This window comes from Rhinolophus hipposideros, assembly GCF_964194185.1.
Source record: "Rhinolophus hipposideros genome assembly, chromosome: 21".
Lineage (NCBI taxonomy): Eukaryota > Metazoa > Chordata > Mammalia > Chiroptera > Rhinolophidae > Rhinolophus > Rhinolophus hipposideros.
In genome coordinates, this window is record NC_138067.1 from 8,782,630 (window position 1) to 8,809,612 (window position 26,983).

Here is a 26,983-nt window from a genome sequence, read left to right on the forward strand (position 1 = left end):
TTAAAAAACCTAGCTTAAAATAGGGAGGTTCAGAATTTCAAGAAAAACTCACCCAATGTCACCTAATGCAAAGTGGGGAGCCCATAGGGCACAGTGGGCCCCTGCTGGTACCGAGCACCGGGTCAGGGTCCACAGGGTAGTCCTGGGTGGGCTTGTTTGGAATCCTGCCAGCTGCACCAAGTAAATGTCAATGAAAGAACATCAGCCTAAAAAAAGTTTTATAAGAGTTTGTTTAAGCCAAACTGATGACAATTGCTGGGAAGTAAAATCTCAACAGACTGAGAAAATGCTCCAGAGAATGGCAGTTTTGCAGCTTCTTTTACACATTAGAATCAAGGGAGAGGACATAAGGAGGGTTACGTGAAATCCATTAGTGGTAGATTAAGGGGGCAGGAGAAAGCAAAACAGGGAAATCACTGGAATTGAACAAAAAGTGAAACGGAGAGACACACACTTTTCTTACATCAGTGGATGCAGGAGAGTTAATAATTAACATTTGGGGCATATAGAGATGGTATTCGGGGAACAAGATAATGATGAGGGGTTCTGTGGTCTCTAGATGGTGCTTGCAGTTGTGCACTGAGGGGTCTGGCAAAGGAGATTATGCTGACATTTCAAAAGTATGTTATCTTACAGGCAAAAGGACCAAAAGACAGGCTCACTTATGGCAAAGATTGACCTTTGTCAAGGAAGCCACAGGCCTAGGATATGACTACCCGCCATGACTTGCTTTCAGTTAGAAATTTTTATGTTCAGATCATCCTATGTAGTTACATTTGGTCTCTGAGTTTGTCGGGCCCGTGGGTCAAGTTTAGTGCGTGGCCCCTTTTTCATCCACAGGGGCAAGTGATGTCAATGAGCAAAACTAAGCTGACTGAGTCACATGCAAGGCAATAGAGAATGGTGGGGACTGTGGCAAACCAAAATGCATGCCTCATCTAAAGGGAATAGCAACTATTTAGCTTCAGCTAATTGTTGCCATGTGGAAACCGGATTGCCAGAGCTTTGGGAATTTTTTAAAAGGATAGCAAAAAGTCAGATTTTGACATGAAGTTTCCCAAGTTTCAAAATGCTGTTCCGGCTGGATTCAGCCCACAGGCCACGAGTTTGCAAGCCCTGCTTTAGTGAGACAACTTTTTCCATTTTCACTCCCAGCTCTGGCCTCTCCAACTTGGCTCTCTGACTCTCCACAGGCCATGGACTTGGGCCAAGTGGGGCCCAGACAGGAGGCAACCCCCTCCCCATTGACCTCAGACTCACCCTCCCCCAAACAGCCAAGGTTTCTCCCTAAATCAGGCTGATAGGCCAGCCTCCCTCTTGCAGGGCAAAGTCCCTCCCAAGTGGCTCCTTTCAGACTGACCTCTTGCAGGACAGGAGAACATGCCTGCCAGGCAAGCCTGTACTTGTCTTAAGCCCACTGAGATCCAAGCTGCAGAGGCTTTTTCTGATATTAAGATAAAGGCCAGGTTCATCACTATGACCCCCAAAGCCCTCACAGGCAGATTGTTGCTGACCGTTTCAACCCATGATTTTCTTCCTCAAATTGGACCCTGCTGACCGCCAGGCCCATCTCATCACCCTGCCCCCTACCTTTCTCAGATAAAGGCAACTCCCTTCTCCAGTGCACCCTGCTGTCTTTCATCTCTGGACCTTTGTATGTGTTACCCCGGACTGTGCCTGAAACATCCCTTTCATCCCCACCCGACAATCCTTTATTTTGTAGCTCTTCAGGTCTCAGCTCAGAAGTCACTTCTTCCAGGAAGCCTTCCCTGACCATCTATACTAGTTTAGAGGTTGAGGTAAGGTGTTGCCAGCACCTGCTGGAGTTCCCCCATCACAGCTTAGCACTTAATTATTCTTCCTGAGAGAGGGAGGGGACATTCCTGGGAGACAGGTAGCAGGACTTCTGTGTTTCTAAGTGTATATCTATCAGGTTGGTGCAAAAGTCACTGTGGTTTAAAAGATTAAAAATAATTTCAATAACCGCAATGACTTTTGCACCCACCTAACAGCACCAAGCATTATGCCTGAGGTCCAGTAAATACTTAAATATTTGCAGAAGGAAGAAAGGAGGCAAAGAAGGAAGTCAGGAAGGGAGGAAGGAAAGAAGGGAGGAAGGAGAGTGGGACACTCCAGTTTATCTGTTTCCATCTCTCGCTTTCCATTTTGTCCATCTCTCTCTATCTTCATCTCTAAACATCTGCAATCTCTTTCTCCATCACGTAGCTGACCTCTGCTCCTGACCTTTCCTTCCCATCTCTGACCCATGTCCCTGGAAGTGCAGACATGCTTGCCCCCCGGGCGTCCTTCCAAGAACTGCTGTTCTCCAGTGTCGTGAGTCTACAGTGGTGGTGGCAGATGTTTCCCCGCTGGGGGTCTCTTAGGCTTTGTGCCCGGATTGGTGTGTAGGGGTAAAAAGGTCGCGCACGGCTGCTGCACGCAGAGGCCTGGAGCAGCAGGCGGCAGGGAAAAGAGGCGGAGAAAGGCAAAGAGGATAAAAGAGGAGGGCGAGTGGGGAGTGGTGCCGAGAGAGGCGGGCCTGAGCGCGTCCCCCCACCTCCCTGCTTTGCCAGCGCCCTCCCAGCCCAGCCGGCCACATCTGGCGGCTGCCCTCCCTTGTTTCCGCTGCTTCCAGACTTCCTCCGGCAGCGGCTGGAGGCTGCGCATCTGGGGCTTTAAACATACAAAGGGACTCCCGGACCGGCCGGCACAGGCGGTGGTGGCACGGCCGGGGCGCGGGGGCCGGACCATGCGCGGCTGAGCCGGGCAAAGCCGAGGCCACCGAGTCTAGTGGTCCCTCGGAGCGCAGCGCTGCGCGGCGGGGCAAGCGCCAGCCGGGAGGCGACTCAGCCACGCGCGCCGAGCCAGTGACCCCTGGGCGACGTGTGGGCCCGGGAGAGCAATGACCGATGCGCGAGTGGCCCGGGGCGCGCTTGCCGGCCCCCTACGGGCGCTTTGCGTCCTGGGCTGCCTGTTGGGCCGGGCCGCCACCCGGCCATCTCCCATCATCAAGTTCCCCGGAGATGTCGCCCCCAAAACGGACAAAGAGTTGGCTGTGGTGAGTTGCTCCGCGGGCCTCAGCGAGCCAAGTTTATAAAAACTAGGAGGCGGAGGGTGGGGGTCTCCCGGCCATACCTCCTCCCTACCCCTGGGGACACACCACATGGGGGAGGGGCTTCAGTACACAGCTTGGTGGGGGTGGGGGTGGGGGTAAAGTCGGCCTGCTGGAGGAGGGATCTGTTTTGGAAACCATAGGGGATCTTTGGTAAGTGGAGAAGGTCTTTGATAAACAACTTGGCAACTTTCAGGACACAGCAGGGAGGAGAGAAACACTCAGGGAAGGGAAGGAGGTGTTTTGGCAAACAGCTGGAAAAGGTCCCTTTTGTAAATAACGGGGACGTTGTATAGTATCTGGGGGATTTGGCAAGGGGAATGGCTTTGTAAACAACTTTTGGACACATCTGTAGAGTTGGCTAACCAGGCCCTTGGCAAGCGTCTTGGTAGGCCTTTGGCAAAAGGCCTAAAGGGGTCCCTTTTGTAAAGGGTGGAGGATCTTTTTAACCCCCCGCAGCACTTTGGGAAGGGATTCTTTGACATACAATTTGGATAAACTCTTGCACACTTTAGGTTGGGAGTTCCAGGCCAAGCAGGACTTGACAAACATCTGGTAACCTTTGGAACACATCTGGAGAGGGGCCTTGGACAAACCTGCGTGAGGGGACCTTTGGGCAAAATATTCAGGGCAGGAAGGAAAAGGAGAGCGCATCTTTTTTGCCTGGCTCAGTGGACAAGTTGGCCTGGAGGGTCAAGGGTTGGACCTCAGAAAGTTTCCTCGAACTTCTGCAAAGAGGTCAGAGGGCAGGAGAGAGGTGGCCAGCGGGCGGGGATGGAGAGAGGGGCAGGCGCAGGAGGCCTGGCTCGTGGGGCGGGGGGCGGTGGAACCCGCGGGTGGGAGAGTGGCCAGCCAGCCCTCCCTCCTGGCCGGCCTCCGAGCTGCGGCTCAGATGTTGTTCTGAGAGCGAGCACGCCTGGCTCCAGGGGCACCCAGGCCTCAGCGGGATTCAGGGGCAGGAGAAGAGCACTACCCCTCACCCTGTCAGTGCCTCAAGCATGAGACCCCTCAAAATGTTCCTTCTAGCCAACAAGCCATCTGCCCCTTATTGCTTTAACTCCCTAGAAACCCCCTATGCTCCATCAGCCTGATCCCCAACCTGCCCAAGACAGCACTTTTATGCCCCAGGTCACCCTGGGCAGCCCTTCTCAGGATGTGACCCCCCCTTTTCCTGCATCTAAGCCTCTGTCCCCTCTGCATAAATGGGTTGGGAGACCTTACATTTTTAGGGGGCTACTTTTCTCACGCGTCTGGAGCTGGCTGGCATTGTGATGTGGCTCTTGGTTGGGGGTGAGGGTAGAATTTTGAAGCGTTGACAAAGCTACCTGGGTCCCCACAACTTCCACAGCGTATGGAAGTCTATGTTGCCTATAGGTCATGCAGTGGAAGGTTTGAGACGTGGGCTTCAAATGCCGGAGTGCAACTCACCAACTGGCCTAGTAAGTGTGGGCAAATGACAACCTCTCAGTCTCAGCTTCTTGTGCAAAGGGAGGATTATAATGGTACCTCTTGGACACTTTGAAGTGGCACATGGTAAGCCCTCCATAAGTTATTATTAGTGGTGTTATACCCTGTATCTTTCTTCCTTTTCTAACTATCCCCCCAAACAAGGTTATGGCCCCTGTGATAAGGTCTCCTGGCTCCTTTCACCATTCCAATGCAGCACCCATCACATGTTTAATTTTGCATTTACTTCTGGTCCATCAGCCTTCTCACATTGGTGTTTGAACCCTACAGACCAGAAACATCTGTCGTGTTCACCAGTTTGTCCCAACACTAGCACCAGGCCTAGAACATGGGACATACCAAAAAGTATTTGTTGAACAAATAAATGAGCTGGTTGGTTCCTGACTCTTTGTAGGGGCCTGTTTGGTTTTGGCCTTGGTTTTGGCAGAGCCACTGCACAGCCCCTGACGGACAGGACTATTTTCTTTTTGAAAATGATCATTCCAGGATTTGAACCCACGTCTCTGCTGCTGAATCTCTCTATAAGAAAAGTGAGAAAAATAATCCTTATGTCATCAGCAGTTAGGCGGATTAAAAGAGATAATGGAGGTGAAGAAGGGTGGTGGAGCGTTACAGTTCTGATCTTGGCTCTGGAGCCAGATTGCTGGGGTCCAAATCCAGCTCTGCCATTTGGGAGCTGTGTGATCTTAGGCTAGTTTCTTAACCTCTCTGTACTTTAGTTTCTTCCTCTGTATGATGGGGAGAGTAATGATAGCTACATTATAGAGTTACTGTGAGCATCACAGTTACATGCTAGCTGCAGTGCCTAGGCATACAGTAAGCATCCAGCACGTGGTAGCCATGCTCTCTGTGGCTGTTACGTCTCTCAGCCAGTGGGTGTCAGAGCTGGTTTGGGAACCCAGGACTCCACCTAGTGCCCTTGGGCCCCTGGATTATGTCCTCTCTGAGCTATGGGGCTGGACTGGGGACTAGTTATTGTAGTGCTTTGGTCAGTACTATGCCGTCCTAATGTGGCTGCTTGCCTCTGTTGCTCATTTCTTCCAGCAATACCTGAATACCTTCTACGGCTGCCCCAAGGAGAGGTGCAACCTGTTTGTGCTGAAGGACACACTGAAGAAGATGCAGAAGTTCTTTGGACTACCTCAGACAGGTGCCCTTGACCAGCGTACCATCGAGACCATGCGGAAGCCACGCTGTGGGAACCCCGACGTGGCCAACTACAACTTCTTCCCCCGCAAGCCCAAGTGGGACAAGAACCAGATCACGTACAGGTGCCGAGGCCGGGCTGGGGCAGCAGGGCCTCTGGTCTTCGGGACACAGGGTCTCCTTGGGCCTCTCCCCACTCCGGGCAGCCAGGAGGTGACTCAGGAGGACCTCTTAAGAAGGTCCTCCTTAAGACCTGCATCTTAAGAAGTTTGCATACAAAGTTCTTAGGAACCGGAGTCAGACAGACCTGAACTAGAATCTTACACTTACTAGGTGTGGGGCATCGGGCTACTTATTTTTCAGTGCCCTGAGCCTTGGCTTTCCAATCTACAAAATGGGGCTAAAACAAAACCTTCCAATAGGTTGGTTGGGAACGAAGCTAGGTCACATTTATAAAGGGCTTTCAGTGTCCAGCATATAGTAACAGTGTAATACCTGCTAGCCACCATTGTTACTAGATGGGGTCATTGGTATAGGTGGAGGGAACTGGATGGTTGGTTGCTAATTGGTTTTATATTACAGTATAGAGTGGTCATAATTGGTTGCTGATTGAGCTGAGAGCTCTGTTCTGTACAGCTCATGCTGGATTCCAAGGATGAGGTCTCTGCCCTGTGTCCCATAGGCACTATTCATGTCCCTGTGTGTCCCCGCAGCCAGAAGTAAGGGACGGGAGTCCTGAGACAGGGCCTGAAGATGTTGGCTGATCTAGGACTGCGCGGAACCTCAAGGCCTTCTGGGCAGGCTGTTCTCCCCGTGAGCTCTGCTCAGCACACACGTATACCTGCACAAGCGTGGACACTCAGGCACACACTTGTGCACACTCCAATGCAGGCACCCCTCCTGCTTATGCACACATTCATGCACTCACACAGTTGCATATACACACACTTGCACACATGCATATACGCTGGCATGCATGTGTATACACATGTTCCTTTGCACACACGTACACACTCATATGCATTTCTCCTACCTCCAGGATCATTGGCTACACGCCTGACCTTGACTCTGAGACGGTGGATGATGCCTTTGCTCGTGCCTTCCAAGTCTGGAGTGATGTGACCCCACTACGGTTTTCTCGTATCCACGATGGAGAAGCTGACATAATGATTAACTTCGGCCGCTGGGGTAGGAGAACTGGGGCCAGCAGGGGTTCAGTATGGAGAGGGGGTGATCTGGCCATTAGAGAGGCACGGGGTCCTGAGGGCAGCTGAGCGAGGAGAGTTGGTGTAGACACTGGAGCGGCTTAGATGGGAGCAGATACTGGAGGGCCATGTGGATGTGCGGGCAGAAGACGTGACACTGGGCATTCCCTGGAGGCCGTGGAACCCTGAAAGCAAGTAGTCTTCCTACATGTCCAGTACGGTAGCCCCTAGACACATAGGGCTGTTTCCATTTAAATGAGTTACAATCAAATGAAATGTAGAATTCAGTTTCTCTAGCCACATTGCCAGTGCTCAGTAGCCCTATGGGCCAGTTGTGATGGACTCAAACAGCACGAAGAACATGCCCGTCATTGCAGAAAGTGCAGTTGGGGTGACACTGGGAGACACTGAGGAACTCTAGGTGTGAGAGTGGATCCGAAACAGCGGAGCAGTGTAGACATGAGAGTGAGTGGAATAGAACCTGGGGTTGGTGTGTGAACACTGGCTGTAGTGGAGACACGAAGGTGCGTAGTGTAGACATTGTGAGTAGTTTAGTGATGTGGGTAAATAGCACAGCACAGAAAAGAGTGTAGACGTGTGGGTGGGTGGTATGGACCTGGGTGGCGCAGTCGGCATGGGGGTTGGTGTTATGGATATTCGTGGTGGACTTGCCAGCACAGTGTAGACCTTAGGATGGTAATAATCAAATCAGCAACTCCTGACTTGCTGTGTCCCCGCTTCGGGATAACAGAACAGGGAAGGGGACAGATGCCAGGTGGGCTAAAGGGCTCCAACTATGGATGGGGTGTGGCTGGGTTTCAGGGCCCAGCGTGGGCAGCTAGTAGCTGAGACCCAGTGTGTTTCAGAGCATGGAGACGGATACCCCTTTGATGGCAAGGATGGACTCCTGGCTCACGCCTTCGCCCCGGGTCCTGGTGTTGGAGGAGACTCCCACTTTGATGATGATGAGATGTGGACCCTGGGAGAAGGGCAAGGTAAGCAAGTGACCATCCACAGGCCTCCTCTCTGGCCCTCTGCATGGCTCCCTATAACCTAGTAACAAGGACTGTGCCTTCCTTAGCAATCTTGGGCACCGCCATCTGCTCTGATGGGACCAGAGAGATGGGAAGGGGAGAAGAGTCACTCAGAATTCGGGTCTCCAAGGAAAGGCCTGGAGAGGCTCACCCCCATCCTGTGTCACCCCTCAGTGGTCCGTGTGAAGTATGGGAATGCTGATGGGGAGTTCTGCAAGTTCCCCTTCCTCTTCAATGGCAAGGAGTACACCAGCTGCACCGACACGGGCCGCAGTGACGGCTTCCTCTGGTGTTCCACCACCTACAACTTCGACAAGGACGGCAAATACGGCTTCTGCCCCCATGAATGTGAGTCCATCTGTCCCCAGGCTCCCCACCTCAGACTCTCGCCTTCCCGGGCTCCCTGCTATCCCCGCCATCTACACACCCCAGGTCTGGCACTGCCAGTCAACCAACATCTCCCCAACTTCCTTCAAACCCCTCTGTCCTCACCTGTACAATTATTTACTTAATGTTGTTACTAAATCAATACTGTTTTAAGTGTTAACATGAGCAATAATATTTGTGAAATCACAGGTTTCATATGCTAAATATTTTTTTCTGACATACATGAGAATGAACTTAGAACTATTAAAATGCTTAGTGGTTCTCTGTAGACCCACACTGTACCCTCCAGCCAGGATTGGGGGCTCAAAGGCATGAGGACAGGCTTGGGATGGGTCAGAAGTCTAGCAGTAGGATCAGGCGTGAGACTCAGACGCCATGGCTGGTTGGTACCCAACCTAGCTTGGGGATACCGACTCCTGGAATTTCACCCATTACCCCTGGTTCTGATGACAATTCCAGTGGAGTGTGTGTGTGTGTGTGTGTGTGTGTGTGTGTGTGCGTGCAAGGGGACAGTTCATCTGCCTCTTTCGGTTGCTGTCTGTCTTTGGTAAAGGCATTAGACTTGACTCAGTATTTGTGTGTGTGTGTGTTTGTCAATGCTCAAGACATAAAATTTTCAGATATTTTGAAGCCATGTAGAAGGAAAAAAAGTTTTAAAGGTTTAAGGGTATTGACATACACACTCAATTCTTTTTAAAACTATCCTTGACACACTTCATAATCAGAAATCATAAAACGATAGTACGTATAACTTTATACTTGGTCAAGCTGTCATAGTTGATGATTCTGGAGATTGAAAGTCTAGAACATTAGAGGAAAATGGGAGAAAATGCAAACGTTTTTCTAAATACTCCTTTCTCCTCTATCCTATGAAGACTCCTTAATCTATATATTTTACATGTTTGTGAATCTCTCTGACTCCATTGCAACTGAACACTGACCACCAGCCCCAGGATACTTTGTATTAAGTATGAATTCAAGCCATTGACTATTAATAAGTCAGTAATTTTAAATAGAAATATTTTATGTATCTTGAATTTCCAACAGGGATTCAAGCAGCATTAACCCTCCCATGTGTCAACCCCTGTGATTAGACCCGAATGCCTTGATGAGAGAAGTGGAAGCAGCTGTAATTCATTAGTTGGGAAGGGTTTTTCCCTGCATTGGCCACCAGCCATTTACTTGGTCTTAACCAGATGCAAGAACGCACAGCGTGCACGTGTTTGGGTCTTGGGGCAGAGGTCCTGGTTATTCAGCCCCTCCTGACTGCTGAGTCAGTGTCTGTTTCCTTTCATCCTTGTTGGGGCCAGGATCTGAAAGGATATGGGGGCTTCCTGGGCGGCAGAAACGCAGCTCATGGGAGGCCAGAGGTGGAGGCTGGCCTCTGTGGAGGTTAACACTTGACCTTTCCCCCCTCAGAGCCCACCGAGGCGTCTGGCCTCAGTTTTGCCTCTTTCCTGGGTTCCACTGTTTCTGGGGTTGTAGGAGAAGGTCCCTTGACTGGGGAGAGGGGAGCGGTGAGGATAAGGGACCCACGTCCCACAAGGGGTGGCGGGGCAGGGATTGGGCTCCATTCTGGTTGTGGTGGAGTTAACAGGGGCTGCTGAGGTCACCTCTGGCACCGCTGTACACAGATGGTCCTTGTTACTCACTTGTGGTTTTGCTAGTTGGCAAATCTAGAGACGCACCATTTTGTAGCTTTGGGGTAGATGAGGGCACGGGAGCAGGGGGAGAACTCAAGACGGACAAGCCTAGGCTCTGAATCCCACTCTCTCCCCAAATTCTCCAGTCACGGCCTCTGTCTTGGGGAGGTCAGAGTGGGGGCCTGAGGTGTGTAATAAAAGGTCCCCGAAGACACCACCTCCTCTCCCTCCCCCCGTCGTCCTCCTCTGCTTCCTGCAGGGACCACAGAAGAGTCATCCAGGAAAGTGCCTGGGGTTTAAAGGAGGTGAAGCTGTGTGTGTGTGTGTGTGTGTGTGTGTGTGTGTGTGTGTGTGTGTGTGTGTGTCAAAGAGTGAGCAAGACAGATTGAGATTGCTGTGTTTTGTAATTTTCAGTTACACCCTTTATCCAACTCTTCCATTTATGGGACCAGGAACAGTGCTGAAACCAACTTTCTTTGTGCGTCAGCTTCCCTACCTATCAGATGGAGAGACCCTTGTGGTCCTGCCTTCCATGGGTGATATATTTAGCCATCCACACAGTGTGGGCATCAACCAGGCGGAGTGAACAGAAAGCTTGGGGTGGGGGCAGGGTTCTGGAGGCTCTATGCTGTGTGCCCTGTATTCACCATTTTACTGTGGGTGGAGGGTTTATAAGGTCCCAGGGAAGGATGGGGTTGGCCAGGAAGCCAGGGGTGGTCCCCAGGAGAAGCAGCAATGTGTAGATGAGTTTCAATATTTTGACACCCTTGCTGGTGTGAACTGGCAGGTTGGTGGCCAGCCAGCTCTGTGCCCACACAGGTGCCCATCTGATCTTCAGGTGGGCAGGTGGGTGGTGTCTCTGACATTCACATCCTCCCCCTCTCTCCCGACTCCTAGCCCTGCTCACCCTGGGTGGCAACGGCGATGGACAGCCCTGCAAGTTCCCGTTCCGGTTCCAGGGCACAAGCTACAACAGCTGCACCACGGAGGGCCGCACGGATGGCTACCGCTGGTGTGGCACCACGGAAGACTATGACCGCGACAAGAAGTACGGCTTCTGCCCCGAGACCGGTGGGTGTCGCTGCCTCTCCCTGCCGCTCCGAGCCAGCACCCTGCCTTCTGATAGAAAGCCCATGAGAGCCCCCAACCTCCTTTCCCCAGGATGGGATACTGGTTAGAATACTTAACAGCTGGCACAGCAGGGGCACTGAAATCACGATAAACGTTGGGTACCAACAGCCATCACAGCCATCCTGGTGATACCTAGTGTCATGCCCATACAGGACCCTCTCCAAATGACCCACACTCTCTCAGCCTCCCTGATAATTGTTTCTCTCTTCCTCTGTCTGATCTCGAAGTCTCTCTTTCCTGCCTCCTTTGTCAGTGAGGACTCTCCTCTGCTTTCTGCCCTTCTTCTTTCCTTCCTTCCTTCCTTCCTCCAACAGGAATTTATTGAGCACCTACTTTCTGCAGGAGACACAGATAGGTCTTCTGCAGGACCCTGTGTGCTGAAGCTCATGGTTTAGGGAAGTGTGTTGGCACCACTAGCTCCGCCCTGCCTCCTTTGCCTCTGGACCCTCTGACCCCCATGCATAGGAAGCTAATTAAAGCTCTGGGTTCTGGCTGCCTGGGTTTGAACCCCAGCACTGACCCTCCCTAGCAGTAGGTGCTCAGGTAAGTTTCTTAATCTCTCTGAGCTCCGGTTTCCCCATCCATGAAATGGGGGTAACACTCGGTCCCAACGGCACAGGGTTGTTGTAAGGGGGCTGAGGCGCGTATAGAGCACTTAATCCAGTACCCAGGACTGAGCGAGCACTCAGTGAGTGTGGTTGTTAATGTCCAGATCGTGTCGCCATTCCCTGGTGGTGGAGGGCTCGGATCCTCACTGCCCCTGACCCGTGTCCCTAATTCCACAGTTATGTCCACGGTTGGCGGAAACTCGGAAGGGGCCCCCTGTGTTTTCCCCTTCACCTTCCTGGGCAAAAAGCACGAGCGCTGCACCAGCGAAGGCCGTGGTGATGGGAAGATGTGGTGTTCCACCACGGACAGCTACGACGATGACCGCCAGTGGGGCTTCTGCCCTGACCAAGGTACGAGGCTCTGGCCGTGGGGCAGACACACCACCCCACCCCCACCAGGGCTGGAAACCATCCTGAGGCCCCACCCACCTCAGGCATAGACAGTGCCCTCCAGGTACCCACTTACCCTGGTAGAGACATTGCTCTGGCTGAAGCCCTGCCCATCTACGGTGGGGACACTGTCCACTCTAGACCCACCTGCCGCAGAGACACGGCCCATTCCTGGTGGGCACAGGGCTTAGGCCATCCAGGCAGAGACACAGCCTCTAAAATGAGTCCCTGTCCACCCTGGTACCTGCTTTCACTGAGTCTACCCCAAATGTCGTAATGCTGGGGTCAGGGTACTTCCCTACGAGGCATTCCCACTTGAACGGACAGCTGCCTCCAAGGAGCTGCGTGGGCAGGAGAAGAGAGGAAAACAGGAAGCACTCATCCTTGCTCCAACCCCACTCTCCATGCAGCACTGGAGAGCCCCAGTGCCCTCCCTGCCCCAGTGGCACCAACCTTTGCCAAGATGTGAATGGGGGGTCCTCGTCAGCACTGCATGCTGAGGACACAGCCAGCTAGGGCAGCTCTCTGCCCTCTCACACTCACAGGTGGGATGAGAGAGTGGCCAGAAGATCGGCCATGACCTTACTGTGGGGTCAGTGTAGTGAGCAGGGTGCTTATGCCCACTCTAGTCTGCGAGGTTCAGGGTCACTGGGCTCATTGATGGACCAAGATGGCCAGGTGAGAGGGCTGGTCCAGGGCCGGCCAGAAATAGGTCTGCCTCCCTTTATGTTACTTGTCTTTTTTATTTACAATGAGATGGGACTTGGAGAAGGCCAACGGACAGAGGCTGCCCAAAGGAGTTTTCTTATCCCCGCCAAATGCCAGGCTAGGACATAGCCTGATTTTACCTGCTCTGCTCCAGTTTCTACCTAACGGTGGGATTCTCCATCTCTCAGATGGTTAGGGCTCCAGGCTGGCGAGGCACACCTGGGCTGTATATTAGTTTCCTATGGCTACCCTAACAAAGTGTCCTAAACTGGGTAGCTTAAAACAATAGAAATGTGCTGTCTTGTGCTTCTGGAAGCTTGAAGTCTAAAACCAAGTAGGGCCACGTTTCCTCTGCAGGCCACATCACCCCACTCTTGCCTGTCATTACATGGCCTTTTTCCCTCTGTGTTCATCTCTGTCTTTTCTTATAAGGATGAGTGGTACTGGATGAAGGTTCCATCCTACACCCGTATGCCCTCATTTTAACTTATGTCTTAATTACCTCTGCAAAGGACCTATTTCCAGATAAGGTCAGCTTCACAGGTATTGGGGGTTAGGACTTGGACATCTTTTGTGGGGACACGATTCAACCCATCAACACTGTGTGATGTAGGAATGGTTTCACTACTTTCCCTGGGGCAGGAATGGCAGACCCTCAGGGCCAGCCTGTCCCCACTCTTACCTATTTGGAGACCCTGCGGAGCAGGTTTTGCTGCTCCTCTATATAGAGGAACACAAAAAGCCAGGAAGTACAACTTTTAACGAATGGGACTTTAAGTAGAGAATTTGCAGATGTTGCTGCTTCTCCCTTATAGCACACGTGCAGCCTGCCCTGGAGAGGAACAACAGGGGACTTTGGCTGACCCTGCGTGAAAAGAATAGGCATAGTCTATTAATCCCAGAATTGTCAGGAGAAGGAAAAATCAATACGTGCCATTTCCAGGGCTGTCAGTCCCACCATGGGATGTTGTCAGAAGTTTCCATTGCTGAGGCCAGGGCCTGACTCCTCCCTTGTCTCTCCTTGTCCTTCTGCCCCCTCCCCTCCCTACGGCCCTCAGGGTACAGCCTGTTCCTGGTGGCAGCCCACGAGTTTGGCCACGCCATGGGCCTGGAGCACTCGGAGGACCCTGGAGCCCTGATGGCACCCATTTACACCTACACCAAGAACTTCCGCCTGTCCCAGGACGACGTCAAGGGCATTCAAGACCTGTATGGTAAGCCCCAGCTTGGGGCTGTGAGGTGGGGGTCTGGGAAGCCATGCAGCCTGGGATGGAGGCCCAGCGGGTGGAACCAGTAAGGTCCCATCTAGCCAGGATTGCGGGACACAAGTACAGGAGGCAGGAGTGTTGACCTGGTCTGGGGGACCCTGGGACAGTCCCTTGCCTCTCCAAATAACATTAGTGTTGGTGCCCCTGTTGGTTCCCCAGCGCCATGCTGTGAGGCAGGTGGGGTGGAAAAGGGGCTGTCCGTCTTCTAAGCAAGTAAACTGAGGCCCCAGAACAGTAACCTTTCTAGCCCAAGGTCACCAGTTTCCAGCAACTAAGTTAGGTTTAGAATCCAGAAGAATTAGCTAAATACAGTGTAGAAGTGTTCCCTGTGTGGGGAATGACCTTAATGATACAGGGGTGCAAGTTTCTAGTTTTCAGAATGATTCCTTTATTTTAATATGTAATGGGAACAATATACCTCGTACCGGAGACCAATGATTGGTTTATTATTAATGCTTGCAATGAGGCTAGAGTTTAAAAAGTAAGTCCATGTTTAAAAAAAAAAAAAGTAGATATATGGTACCTGGACCATGCCAAAATAGTGAAAGTAGCTCTTGAGCCCTGAACCTGGGGAAACACTGGATTTGGAAAGAACCCGAGACTGAGGGAGAGATGCTAGATTCTAGCGCTGCCTCTGCCACTCACCAGCTGCAAGAGCCGGAGCAGGTCTTTAGCTCTCTGGACTCAGTTTCCTCACCTGTGAAATGGGAATAATAATGATGCCAACCTCCCAGGGATATAGTGTGGGCTGATTTGGGTGACGTCAGTGAAGCACGTTATAAAGTGCGAAGGGCCCTGGGATTCTGGTTTCTCTTCAGTCTCCTCTCCACATCCAGGCAGTCTCCCTCTCTCACCCAGGCTTACACTAGGCCAGAATAGTCTTTCTTCTGATGCTTAGCAGGGTGGGTGGGCGGCCCTGGGGGCTCAGCCTGGTGGGAGAAGCCCTGGAGCTGGGCAGAGTCTGAGGTCAGGTGTCCTCCCGCAGGGGTCTCCCCTGACACTGACCCTGGCACTGGCACTGGCCCCACCCCCACGCTGGGACCTGTCACTCCGAAGCTCTGCACACAGGACTTAATCTTTGATGGCATCTCTCAGATTCGTGGGGAGATCTTCTTCTTCAAGGACCGGTGAGTGCGGGAGCTTGCTTCTTGTCCTCTGCTCTCATTCTTCTTGTGTCCCACTCGTTGCCCAGGGACCGCACTGGGGGCTTCGCAGAATGCCCTGTAGAGACAGTTTTCCCCTCCAGATTGCAGTGGCTTACCACCCCAGGCATTTCTTTTGCTCTCTCTTCGTCTGTGGCTCTCCTGGGTGCCTTGGCTTCAGGTTGCAGTTTGGGGTAGGTATGCTTTGCTGTCACTCATTCTCCTACGATGAGTGGCTACTCGTGGCAGATGGCAGAATCCCAAGAAGCCAAATCAAACCACATGAGGACATTAAACCATCATGTTGGAGAATATCGCATTGACGGAAGCAAATCACGTGGCCAAGCCCAACACCAACTCTGGGGGTGGAACTGTGAAGTCACATGACAACAGACATGATGTGTGTTTCTAAAAGAGGGATGGAGGGAAGAATTAGAAACAATAATCTGGGCTACCACAGGCCTTCTCTTGGAATGGCCTTGAGCTCAAATAGCCCAAGTGCTCTATGTACAGGGAGGAAGTAACCAGAGGGTAGAGAAAGGGGGTATCCTTCATGCTATAAAGGCCTGCACTTAATTGACCAAGCGCTGAGACTCACCGAGCTGCCCTTGGCCTGCTGGGTAATGGCAGACAGGATTAGGACTGCATTAAAGGACCCACCCATCATCCATCTGTACATACATACTCGTACACATATCCATCCATCCATCCACCCACCCATTATCTATCCATCATCTATTATCCATCATCAATTCATCATCATCCATCCATCCATCCATCCATCCATCCATCCATCCATCCATCCATCCATCTGTCCATTTATCCATTCATAGAGCATGGTAGTTGACAGAATGGGCTCTGGAGCCAAATTGCCTGGGTTAGAATTTTGGACCTACTACTTACTGGTTACATGATCAAACGCAAGTTAATTACATGTCTTCTTTGTGTCTCAGGTTTCTCATCTACAAAATGGGACTAACTTTCCAACCTATCTCACCACACTGTTGCGAGAATTAGATGAGCTTAGTGCTTAGAACAATGTCTGACACAGTAACTGTGTTCAGTCCTACTAGCTATTATTATCAACAAATAAGTACTTGGTCTCTGCTGTACCACATGCATCACGAGGCTTTAGGAACTGGGGAGATGGATGACATGCTTGAGACAGAGGAGCTTCTTAACGCCTAGATCATTGTTCTCAAAGAGCGGTCCAGGGGCCTCCTACCTCAGCACCCCTTAGGGTGTGAGTGTTAAAAGTGTGGGTTTCTGCTCCCACCCCCAGGCCCTCTGACTGGAATCTCTAGGAGTGGGCCCCAGGAATCTGCATTTTAGCAAATGCCCCTGATGATTCTGATGCACATTAGAGTTTGAACATCACCAGTCTGGTTTGGGAATCAGAGGCAGAGAGAACTGGCAGTCCTAATACATGGCAGAATGAAAGGAATGGGGTCGCAGAAGCAGTAACAAAAGCTCTGTGGACACATCCGAGTCAAGGAGCCTCCACAGGTGAGGCAGCACGTGAGGGGCCTGTAAGGAGAAGTGGATTCGGATGGATAGTGATGGGGCTGACAGGTTGGGAGGGTGTTTGAGATGAGCGGAACTGCAAGGGCAGAGCCATAGAGGTGAAAGTTCCTGGCTTATTCGGGGAGGAGCAGAGAGCCTGGTGAGGCTGGAAGCTGTTCCATACACTCTTGGAAAGGGCCTTTTCTACTCCCAGCACTGGATTTGGTGCTGGGGCACAGATGCCAGCAGAGATGACGAGAGAGAGACCCAAAGCACAGAGAGAGAGAGAGAGAGAGAGAGAGAGAGAGAGAGAGAGAGAGACACTCAATGCAGAGAGAGAGAGAGAGAGAGAGAGAGAGAGAGAGAGAGAGACACTCAATGCAGAGAGAGAGAGAGAGAGAGAGAGGAGACTCAAAATGCAATGAGAAGTCAGGTACTGGCAGGCCTTGAATGCCCAAACCAGGATGTAACAACAGACGTCTATGGTGTCCTGCAGCTGCCATTACAGGGATGGGGAAGAAGTGAGTCTGGGGGGTCCCGCTTCCCAGCACCGTCTTAGCCTGGAGTTCTTCCCACGAAGGGAAGCCCTGACCGCACACGCTGATCTGAGATGTGTGGACCTAGGACAGGGTGCAGAACCCAGGCCCAAGGTGCAGCCCTCCCTGACCTGACACATCACACTTTCAAAAGGAAGTTGATGAGTGTTTAGTGGGCTCATTAAATTAAGTGGTGACTATTTAAGCACTGATCAAGTACACAAAATTGGTGCTAGGCCTGGGGTGGGGGATGGGAAAGGCAGTACTGCAAGATGATTCAACTCGGACTTGGGAGTGAGATCTGAATTCGAATCCTGGTAACCTCTGTGAGCTTCATTTGCCAAATAAGGATCATTGTGATACCTTCCTGTACCAGGATGTTTTGGCTGCAAGTATCAGAGAACCTCAACTCAAACCAGCTTAAACAATGGAGAGAAATTTCTCTCACATGGCATGAAATCCAGGGTTAGGGCGCTTCCAGGGACAGAGAGAGGGCCCATGACTCAGTGATAATTTTGTCCATTGCCGTCCTCTGATTTCGTCCTAAGGCCAGGTTCCTCATGGTTAGAGTGGCTGCCAGTGGCAACTTGGGTGACAGGCTTCCTTGACTACATCTAGCAGGGGAGAGAAGGAGAGAGAGAAAGAGAGATCGCCGCATATGAAATACAGTCAGTCTGTTCAATCTCATTGTACAAACATAAGTCATATGACAATGGCCAAATCAATAACAGTTGCCAGGGAGTGCTAAAGTTCTGATAGGCTTAAACCAGTGGTTCTCAAACTTTGGCATGCATCAGAATCATCAGGAAGGCCCCTTAAAACACAGTGCTGGACCCAAGCCCAGAGAGTCTGATCCACAGGTCTTGGGTGTAGCCTAATAATTTGCATTTCTAATGAGTTCCCAAGCAATGGTCTGGGGATCACACTTTGAGAACCAGTGGCTTAAACTAATCAGAATGGGGATTCAGTCTACCTGCAAGTGATGATGGATCATAACCAGGGGAGTTGTGTAAGGAAGGATGGTAGGAAAATGAATAGATCATAGATACTGGGTAGATCACCAAGAGTGCATATTATCTTATTGTGAGGATTACAGTTTGCAAGACATATAAAGTGCTGGCACTTAGCAGGCCCTCAATAAACAATAACTCCTGCCGAAGCGTACAAATCCATTCCATTTCAGTTCAGGAAGTGCTATTGAGTGCCATCAGCCCCTGCCTCAGTTGGCTTCTAATCTAGTAGTAGAAATAGGACATTTAAAAAAACCATCAAACTACCATTCCAGGCACTCAGTGTTGATGATTTTGAGAATCTTAGAAGAGGGGGAATACAGTATGGACAGCAGTAGTTAGGGAAGGCTTCCTGGAGGAGGGAGCAAGTGAGGGAGAAAAAATGTTGCTTCTCAGTGCCAGCATCTTGCAAAGGGCACTCTGCCCATTCTGCAGTCCTTCTCCAACCTTCCTTTGATCTTGTTTCCCCCTCTCAAAGCGTGATCTCCAGGATGTTTCTGAAGGGACTTGGGGAGATAGCTGTACCTGTGGTTACAGCTGCAGAGTGACTGACGGGGGGGTTTCCTGTGTCCCTTTCCTCTCCTCAGGTTCATTTGGCGAACAGTGACAGCCCATGACAAACCCACGGGGCCCCTGCTGGTGGCCACATTCTGGCCTGAGCTCCCAGAAAAGATCGATGCTGTGTACGAGGCCCCACAGGAGGAGAAGGCTGTGTTCTTTGCAGGTGTGTGGGAAGGGTCCTGCCTGGAGCCCTGCGCCATGGCTCCTGTGAACCTGTGGGTGCTCCCTCCACATTATGGACCCACTCTTTCCACCGTCATTTCCCAAAGGGTGGGATGCGTGTGGGTGCAGACACCAAGCATCAAATAGCACTGGCCCACCAAGGGAACGTTTCATTCCCTTTTAATTATTCTTCAGTCCTTTCGGTTTCTTGTCTAGAAGGAAAACGGCAGTTCAGTGCTTGGTGTCCCTACCACCTTTCTAGAGCTAGGGCCTTTGACAGGCAACAATTTTAGTTAGAATTTTTTTAAAAAGCCAATTTGTTTTTGTCTTTCAATTATAAAGTATGCTATTTCTAAAGGTTTCGTAAAGAACTGCTTGAAAGTAAAATATTAACGAAATCATTGTACAAGGAGTCGCCCTACGTGGTAAAAGTCATCCAGGGTCGCATGGCTAACATTCGGGGAACCCGGCTCATTCAGCCTTTATTGGAGCACCTGCCTTGTGCCGCCCTCACAGAGCCCCGAAACTAGCTGGGGAAACAGACAAGCAGGTCGTTGTGGGGGAGAGCAGTAAGGGCTGTGGTTCAGGAGGAGGACCGGCAGCGTCCCTGCCCTGGTCTGAGCTGGGGGCACAGGGACAGCTTCCTGGAGGAGCCGAAGGCTCAGCCAACCCTGTGGGTGCATATTCCCCACTTTGGCTCCCCATTTCCTCCAACCCAGAACAGTCATGGGTCAACGTCAGGGAAGTACTGGCTTCCAGGGCATCTTTGTGCAAATTAGGAAAAGGTGCCTCTTCATGGCAAGCGTGGCACTTAGAGGGCACGGCTTGGTGAGGCGAGCGAGGCCCGGGCTCATCCCTCACTCTCCTCCTTGGCCAGGAACGTTTTCTGACCAATTGTAAAACTGTCTATGTGGGCTCTGATCTGGGCTCCGAATCTGGAAGTGAGCAGGAACTTGTCTCCCTGTTGAGAATGGCCACAGACGAGGGGAGGAACAGGCTGACCTGCGGCATTTCGGCACCCGTCACCAACACACCCTTTGCTTCCACCCCAGGGAATGAATACTGGGTCTATTCAGCCAGCACCCTGGAGCCAGGGTACCCCAAGCCACTGACCCACCTGGGGCTGCCCCCTGATGTTGAACGAGTGGATGCTGCTTTTAACTGGAGCAAGAACAAGAAGACATACATCTTTGCTGGAGAGAAGTTCTGGAGGTAAGGGGGGATGGGTGGGAAGGAGGGCAGCATAGCCGGCTGCTGTTTGGTCTGGAGTGTCCCAATTTGGGATTACTCGCTGAAGAAGGGGGTAATAAAAATAAAAATAATAGCTGTTGTTACTGACACTCTTCCAAGGGCTTTATGAGGTGGGTCTTATGATTATTAGTCCCACTTTATAGATGAGGACACTTGGGTTCAGAGAGGTTAAATATCTAGCTTACAGTCACACAGCCAGGTAATGGTTGGATTTGAACCCTAGAATTCTGGCTCCGAGAGAACATGCTGTTTCTCACTATTCTACATTGTACCTGAGATAGTGGGGTTCCAAGAAATGGGGGTGGTGGAAGCAGGGATGGCAGAGGGCAAAATAGGATGAAGACTGAGGGAGAAATGCTCCAGTTTTCCTCAGGAGCCAGCATCCACATCAGGCCCCCTGGAAGCAGCAGGCGCCCTCTGGCATGTCTGCAACAGGCCCGCTGGTTGTGGGTGCAGGCTGGCAGGGGGCCAGCACGGCAGTGGGTAGCTCTCTGCTCCAGGTCATCTAAAGGCAAGGATTCAATTCTGAGAGACCATTGTCCGGGCTAAGGGTCAGGGAGCCCAATATCTAGGAATGGTCGGTGAGAAGCAGCCCAGACCTCAGGACTTTGATTAAAATTCTTCATATCCCCCAGATAAGGAAACTGTGCTCCAAAGAAGTGAAATAATATGTCTAAGTTATTAATATGCTGGTGTGTGGGCCACAGAGCCAGGGTGAGAGCTGTTTCTCCTGTCCTCTAACCCCATCCCCCTCTGCTGTGCCCTCAGTGTCATTTGGTGCGGGGGGAGGGGTGGTTGGGTGTCTTCAACCACCCTTCCTCCTAGTGTCCCCATGTTCTTCCTGTGGCTGCCACTGCATCCGGGCCCTTTGTTTCTCACCCCTTAATTGATCCTGCTTTCCTCCTAAGGCCCCTCTCTTCTCCCCCTCCCACCACTGCTACCTCCAGCTTCCCTGCATTCAGAAACTGGTTTTGTCCCAGGTTACCTGTGTCCAGGTGGAATTCCAGATGTATTGCTAAGACACTTAGCAACGTAGGCTGATTGATATCGCAAGCCTCAAAAATAAATAAATAAGTAAACAAATAAATAAAGTCAGGAAACCGCAGAGCGGGCTTTCTGCCCACAGGCTCCGGAATACTCCCAGGGACTCCCAGATGGTGTCTTGACCTGACAGGCGCTCTGAGTCTCCAAATCTTAGAATGTGGACAGTGAGGGCACAGACTCACAGAGACGGGAATCGTACAATCAGAGAACCCTAGTGTCTTCCAATCATGGTGGTAGAAGGACTTTTATAATCACCCTCCATCGCATGCTGTGTATGTAAACATATAGGAAGAGCCATGTCCATGTGCCTATGAGTATGCACACCCACGCATGCACACACACACACACACACACACACACACTCAGGCTAAAGCAGTGCTTTGCTGGGTTTCTAGCAGAATTATCCACCTCTCAGTTCTTTTCCGAAATAAGCTCACCTCCCAAAGCCAGGGTCCAGGAAGGACAGCCTGCTTTGTAAAGGAAGTTCCATGAAACTTCCTTAAAAGCGGCAGAGCTGCAGGACCTGTCAGAAGCTCTGGGCTGGGTTTCCAGAAGAGACAGATCTCTCTCCCAGGAGAGATGCTTCATGAGCTTGAGGCATTGGTCCTAATGCAGCATCTGCAGGGGTCCTAGGACCTCCTTGCTGGAGAAGGAGAAAGCCCTAGAGTGATAGAGGACGAGCAGCTGCCTTCAGCCTGGGCATCCCCTAGTTCATGCCAGGGAGTGCTCAGCCCCTGCTTCTGGACGCTTCCACTAAACCCTCAAATTTCTATTCAATATCTCCTATGTGCCAGGCACTTAGCTAGGTGCTGGAAGACAGTGATCGAGAAATAGTCACTCCTCTTTCATGGAGTTTACAGTAGGGTGAGGGAAAGAGACACATTTGAATAAAATAACAATAGCTCTCATGATGGGCCCTGTACCACATTCCAGGCAGTGCATTTTACCCGTATGTTTCAGTTATGGTAGATACTATTTATTAGCTCCATTTTCCAGGCGTGGAAACTGAGGCTGATGTGCTTCAGAATACACCAGTTGGAAGGCTCGGACACAAATGTCTGTGTTCTTAAACACCTGATTTACTGTAATTTCTACAGTCTCAGAGAAGCAGAGAGTGTCACAGAGAACACTTTCAAAACAGTGTACCAGTGAATGGGAAACACTGTAGGCGGAGACTGGGGACAGAGAAGGAAGTGAAGAGAGGTGGTCCCCTTCAGAGCCAGCATCTTCTGATGCCACAATGTCATGTTCTTCCTACAGGAAAAGAACTCGGAAGCAAATTGATTCACTTATTTGAGCCTCAGTTTCCTCATCTTTAAAATGGAGTGTATTCCTGCCCTCCCTACCTTCTGTGGGTTGAGTGAGAAAGAACTGAGGACAAGTTCAAGGTCACCGAACTTTGAGCCATCATCACTTTAGAGAGTGTAGTTGGAGGTGTCAGTGGAAGTGATGCAGGTAGAATGCTGGGCGTTGGAGGTGGGACACTTGATTTTCGTATCCCAGGTCATGAGGAGGCATGTTAGGTTTTGCAAGAAGAAGTCTTATGATGCAGCTGGGATTAAGGAAGTCTTTTCTGGCAGTGTTCAGGGTACTGGGCAGAGAGGAAAGACCCCTGTGGAAAGGAGTTCAGAGGAGAAGCTGTTGGCGTCTGAGGTGGAACTTGTCGGGCTGGTCATGGGGAAGAAGGGAGTCGGCTATGAGGCGCTGTAGAAGCATGTGTGACTGTCACCAGGATGGCATTCAAACACAGATGTTATCTTGTTGACTGCAATATCCACAGGCACATAGTGGGACCTCACTAAATATTTATAGAATAATGAATAGGTTGAGTGTAAGTGGAGAGACAAAGGAATCAAAAGGACCCTAGCGTTTAAAACGTTCTCCAAAAAAATTAAAAAGACACAGGTGTTACTAGCCAGGAAGAAGTATATGCCAACTAATACTCAAGGTATTTACCCGAATTAAAGGCAGAGCCCAGCATCACGATGCCGCCAGAACTGAGGTGGGGGAGGTCCACGTCGTGACAAGCAGGGCTTAGACTTACGCACCAGCTGGTACTGTAACCTCACGGTCCCAGCTGACGTCATCTCCCAGGACGCAGACTGTCATCGCCACCTGACAGATAAAAAAGTAGCAGTTTGTCCGAGCTACGCAGGAAAAGAATGATGGGTCAGGTCCCGTCCCTGGACTCCTACTCCAGTGCTCCTCCCACTGCACTAGGGATCAAAGTTTGTAAAGGGACTAGTATTTCCCAAATACCCACCAATGACTAGACATGGGGCTAGGCCCTCTGCATGTTATTGTATTTCGTATATCAGTATACATGAATTAATACATTAAATTAAATAGAACCCCATCTTCCAGCTGATAAACCTGAGACGCAGAGAACACCTCTCAGCCCTGGGGCCAGAGAGACCTGGGTTGGACCACCACTTCGAAGCTGGGTGTCCTTTTTAAGGGTCTGGTCTGTAACATGGGTATTGGGGTAAGAAGAGTGTCATAGGATTGCCATAAGGATTGACTGAGAAAGTAAATGAAAAGTGGTTAACACTCTGCTTAAAGATTAGCAATACTCATAAGATTGTTTTTCTGGGGCTGTGAAGGTCATATCATGACTGAGTGGTGGAGCTGGGATTCAGACCCAGTTCTGACAATGTGTCCTTCCATTCGTCAGCAGCTTGCCTCCCTGAAGGGCTAGGTCTCCTTTCCCAGGCCCACCCAGGAGCCATCAGCGGGGCCCTCCCCTCCAGGTCCAGGGAGGGGTGGCTTTTAGGAAGGCCGCACTGCTTCACCATGTCTGGGTTCTTGCAGATACAATGAGGTAAAGAAGAAAATGGATCCTGGCTTCCCCAAGCTCATCGCAGACGCTTGGAGCGCTGTCCCGGATAACCTGGACGCCGTGCTGGACCTGCAGGGTAGTGGTAAGCTGCCCAGGCCTCTGTCCGCTTTCTAGGACTCCCCGCCCCCAGTCAGGGCCCAGCTCCTGCAAGCACACACTCCCTCATTGTGCGTGGAGGCATGCAGTGCCCGGGAAAACAAACCAGTCCCTTCAGCCCAGTGCTGGGAAGGCATCCAGACCCCTGACCTTTGCTCACTCAGCGGGCTCCAGGCAGTAAGACCCAGAAAGGCCCCTCACAGCTGCAGGGTGTGGAGCCAGGGAAGGGGAGGGCTGGAGGCCTGTGGGGGACGGGGAAAACACGAGCTGTGTGCCCTGGATTCATTCCAGGGTTTCATCCAGGCCCTTTTGGTTTCCACAGGAGGCCTCGTGACTGCCTCCCATTAGCATAAGGATGGCTCCATTGGAGACAGGACAAACTTTGTCATGGCCTCTTGCTGATGTGGCAAAGATCCCCTACTCATCTCAATTTGCCTCTGGTCCCTTGTGAATAAAAACAACCAGCATCATCGGGGGATAGAATTTGGAGTTTGAAAACCATATTCCTAAGGAGGCTTCTGTGAGCTCTCTAGGGCGCTGGAAATGGTCCAGTTTGGCTTTTTAGAGGATAATTTAATTAAATTCCACAAAGTTTTTTTGTTTTGTTTTGTTTTTGAGCCCCTATCATGTGCTGGCTAAGTACATGGCCCTGACCTCCAATAGCTAAAGGTCTTAAGTGTCCAACAAAAAGCAGTGTACAGTCAGGTGCTGGGTCAAGGATTATCTTCAGGAATAAACATCTATTAAGCACCTACTGTGTACTAGGGTTTTAAAGGAAGTAAACGAGATCATGTATGTCAGGAGTCACAATTCCAAAGCCCATAGGAGCCAGGTCAGTAGCACAAATTAGTGAAGTAGGCGAGGAAGACAGTAGGGAGTGGTGGGGTCTGTAGTGAACCAGAGAGCACATGGCTTGTTTACAGGGCAAAGCTGCTTCCCTGCTTCTGGTGGCTGCTATCCTGCAAGAGCTGGGTCCAGTGTTGCCGGCTGTTCTGGTTCTTTTAAAAGGAAGCAAAACACCTGTGTTTTCATGTGAAATTTCCAGATGTTTACACATTGGCAACTTTTTCAGAATTCAAAACAAAACAAAACAACTTGTGTGAGCCAAATCAAACCCATCTGTGAGCCAGTAGAATGAGCAGCCCCCTGGTTTGCTGCCTCTGGGATGCGGAACGTGCTTAGTTTGGTGATTATGCGCAGTGAAATATTGTTATTTATGTTAATAATAGCATATATTATCTATTGTCATCCTCACCACAAGCCCTGCGAGGTTGCTGTCTTTATAGAGAGTTTACTTCCACAGCCATTTCCCTTTCTCCAGCCTCAGAGTGGTCCTCTCTGGTTTAAAAGCTTCTTCCCTAAGGCAGGCAGACTTTCAAAGCTCCCAAGAACCTTCCATGTGCCAGAATGTGCGAGGATGGGGTGGTCACAGCCTTTCCTCTTTCTCATCCCAGGTTACAGCTACTTCTTCAAGGGTGCCTATTACCTGAAGTTGGATAACCAAAGTCTGAAGAGCGTGAAGTTTGGTGGCATCAGATCTGACTGGCTAGGCTGCTGAGCTGGCCCCTGCTCCCACAGGCCCTGCCTCTCCATCACTTCTGCACATTGGGCCCTGAGCATCAGGGAAGGACCCAGAAGGGCCTGGCAGCCTTCAGCTCTGTGGTTAATCAGCATTCCTAACCCCACCTGGTAATTTAAGATTCCGGAGAGTGGCTCTGCCCTGTGCAAGGAAAGGTGCTGACTGTACCCCTCCCAGGTTCCCCTTCCCCCTTCCATATCCCACTAGCCCTCCAGAGCCACCCCCAAAGAGATGCTTTGATATCCTCCATGCGGCCCTGCCACGGGCTGCCCTGGTGCTGTTATACTTCAGGCTCCTCTCCCTCCACAACCTTCTGTGGCTTATTAGCACCCTCAGAGCCAACAGAGACTGTCTCAAGAGGGCACTGGTGCCCCAACAGCCTGGCCTGGGGCAGTGGGAAAGAGGCATGGCCAGGAGACCACCCAGACCCCTGGCTTCTTACTGCTGGCTGCCTTAGAACCTTCCCTACATTAGCAGTTTGCTTGGTATGCACTTTGTTCTTTTATTTTGATCGTTCTCATTTTTCCACTTTGAAATTGCATTTCCTGACAGAAGGACTCAGGCTGTCTGAAGCCACTGCACGATGTGTCTCAGCCCACCTAGCAATGGTTTCCTTGTTCACTCTATTTAGTATGTTCCCACCCCGTTACTTCCTCCACTGGATGGAGGAAAACCAAGCCATGGTTTCCCATTCAGCGCTCCCCTCCTTGCCTTTCAACAATTCCCCATGGGAAATGTCAACAGGTATGAATAAAAACACCAACTGAATGGCAGTGTTTGCCTCTGTTTCTGCAGAGCCTAGAGAGGGGCCATAGCCCCAGCCAAAAGAGGAAACTTATACAGTCTAACTCTCTGCTGGGCACAGGTGACTTGCTGAAAAGTTTAGAACAGCCAAAATAAACAGCAATAGACCCTCAGAGGGAATAAGCTGGAATCTCTCTGTCCCATGGAAAAAGCCTGTTACTGTAATTGCAGCATCTTGTTCAAGGTTCCCTTCCTCTTTGAGTCTCAGTTTCTTCATTAACGATAATCCCAATTCTAACACTACTAATAATACTGAACAACAATGTCCCCCTCCATTAATAGAGGGCTTACTATAATATGTGCTGGGCACTGTGCATGTGTTACTGCATTTAACCTTGACAACAACCTAAAGAGAGG

The 26,983-nt window shown here is 50.9% G+C and overlaps 1 protein-coding gene across 2 annotated transcripts; it reads left to right on the forward strand.

The window, feature by feature from the left end:
• Positions 1-2,477: 2,477 nt before the first annotated feature.
• On the forward strand, positions 2,478-26,594 carry MMP2 (matrix metallopeptidase 2). Of its 2 annotated transcripts, none has more exons than XM_081030388.1 (13): positions 2,478-3,058; positions 5,624-5,850; positions 6,765-6,913; positions 7,797-7,925; positions 8,139-8,312; positions 10,892-11,065; positions 11,911-12,084; positions 13,890-14,045; positions 15,085-15,226; positions 18,878-19,014; positions 20,066-20,225; positions 24,120-24,229; positions 25,698-26,594. In XM_081030388.1, exons 1-13 carry the CDS (start codon positions 2,903-2,905, stop codon positions 25,799-25,801), a joined length of 1,992 nt encoding a protein of 663 aa, XP_080886514.1. In that variant the 5' UTR covers positions 2,478-2,902; the 3' UTR covers positions 25,802-26,594. The 2 variants fall into 2 exon arrangements, with proteins under 2 accessions (XP_080886514.1, XP_080886515.1); XM_081030389.1 differs by lacking the exon at positions 2,478-3,058 and adding an exon at positions 3,733-3,850.
• The last annotated feature ends 389 nt before the right edge of the window (positions 26,595-26,983 follow it).

What these genes read in the sequence shown, in the direction of transcription:
- MMP2 (XM_081030388.1), top strand. Translation starts at nt 2,903, where the DNA reads ATGACCGATGCGCGAGTGGCCCGGGGCGCGCTTGCCGGCCCCCTACGG. An exon ending in AAGAACCAGATCACGTACAG is followed by an intron (nt 5,851 to 6,764) that starts GTGCCGAGGCCG and finishes TCCTACCTCCAG; the next exon opens with GATCATTGGCTACACGCCTG. An exon ending in GAAGGCTGTGTTCTTTGCAG is followed by an intron (nt 19,015 to 20,065) that starts GTGTGTGGGAAG and finishes CTTCCACCCCAG; the next exon opens with GGAATGAATACTGGGTCTAT.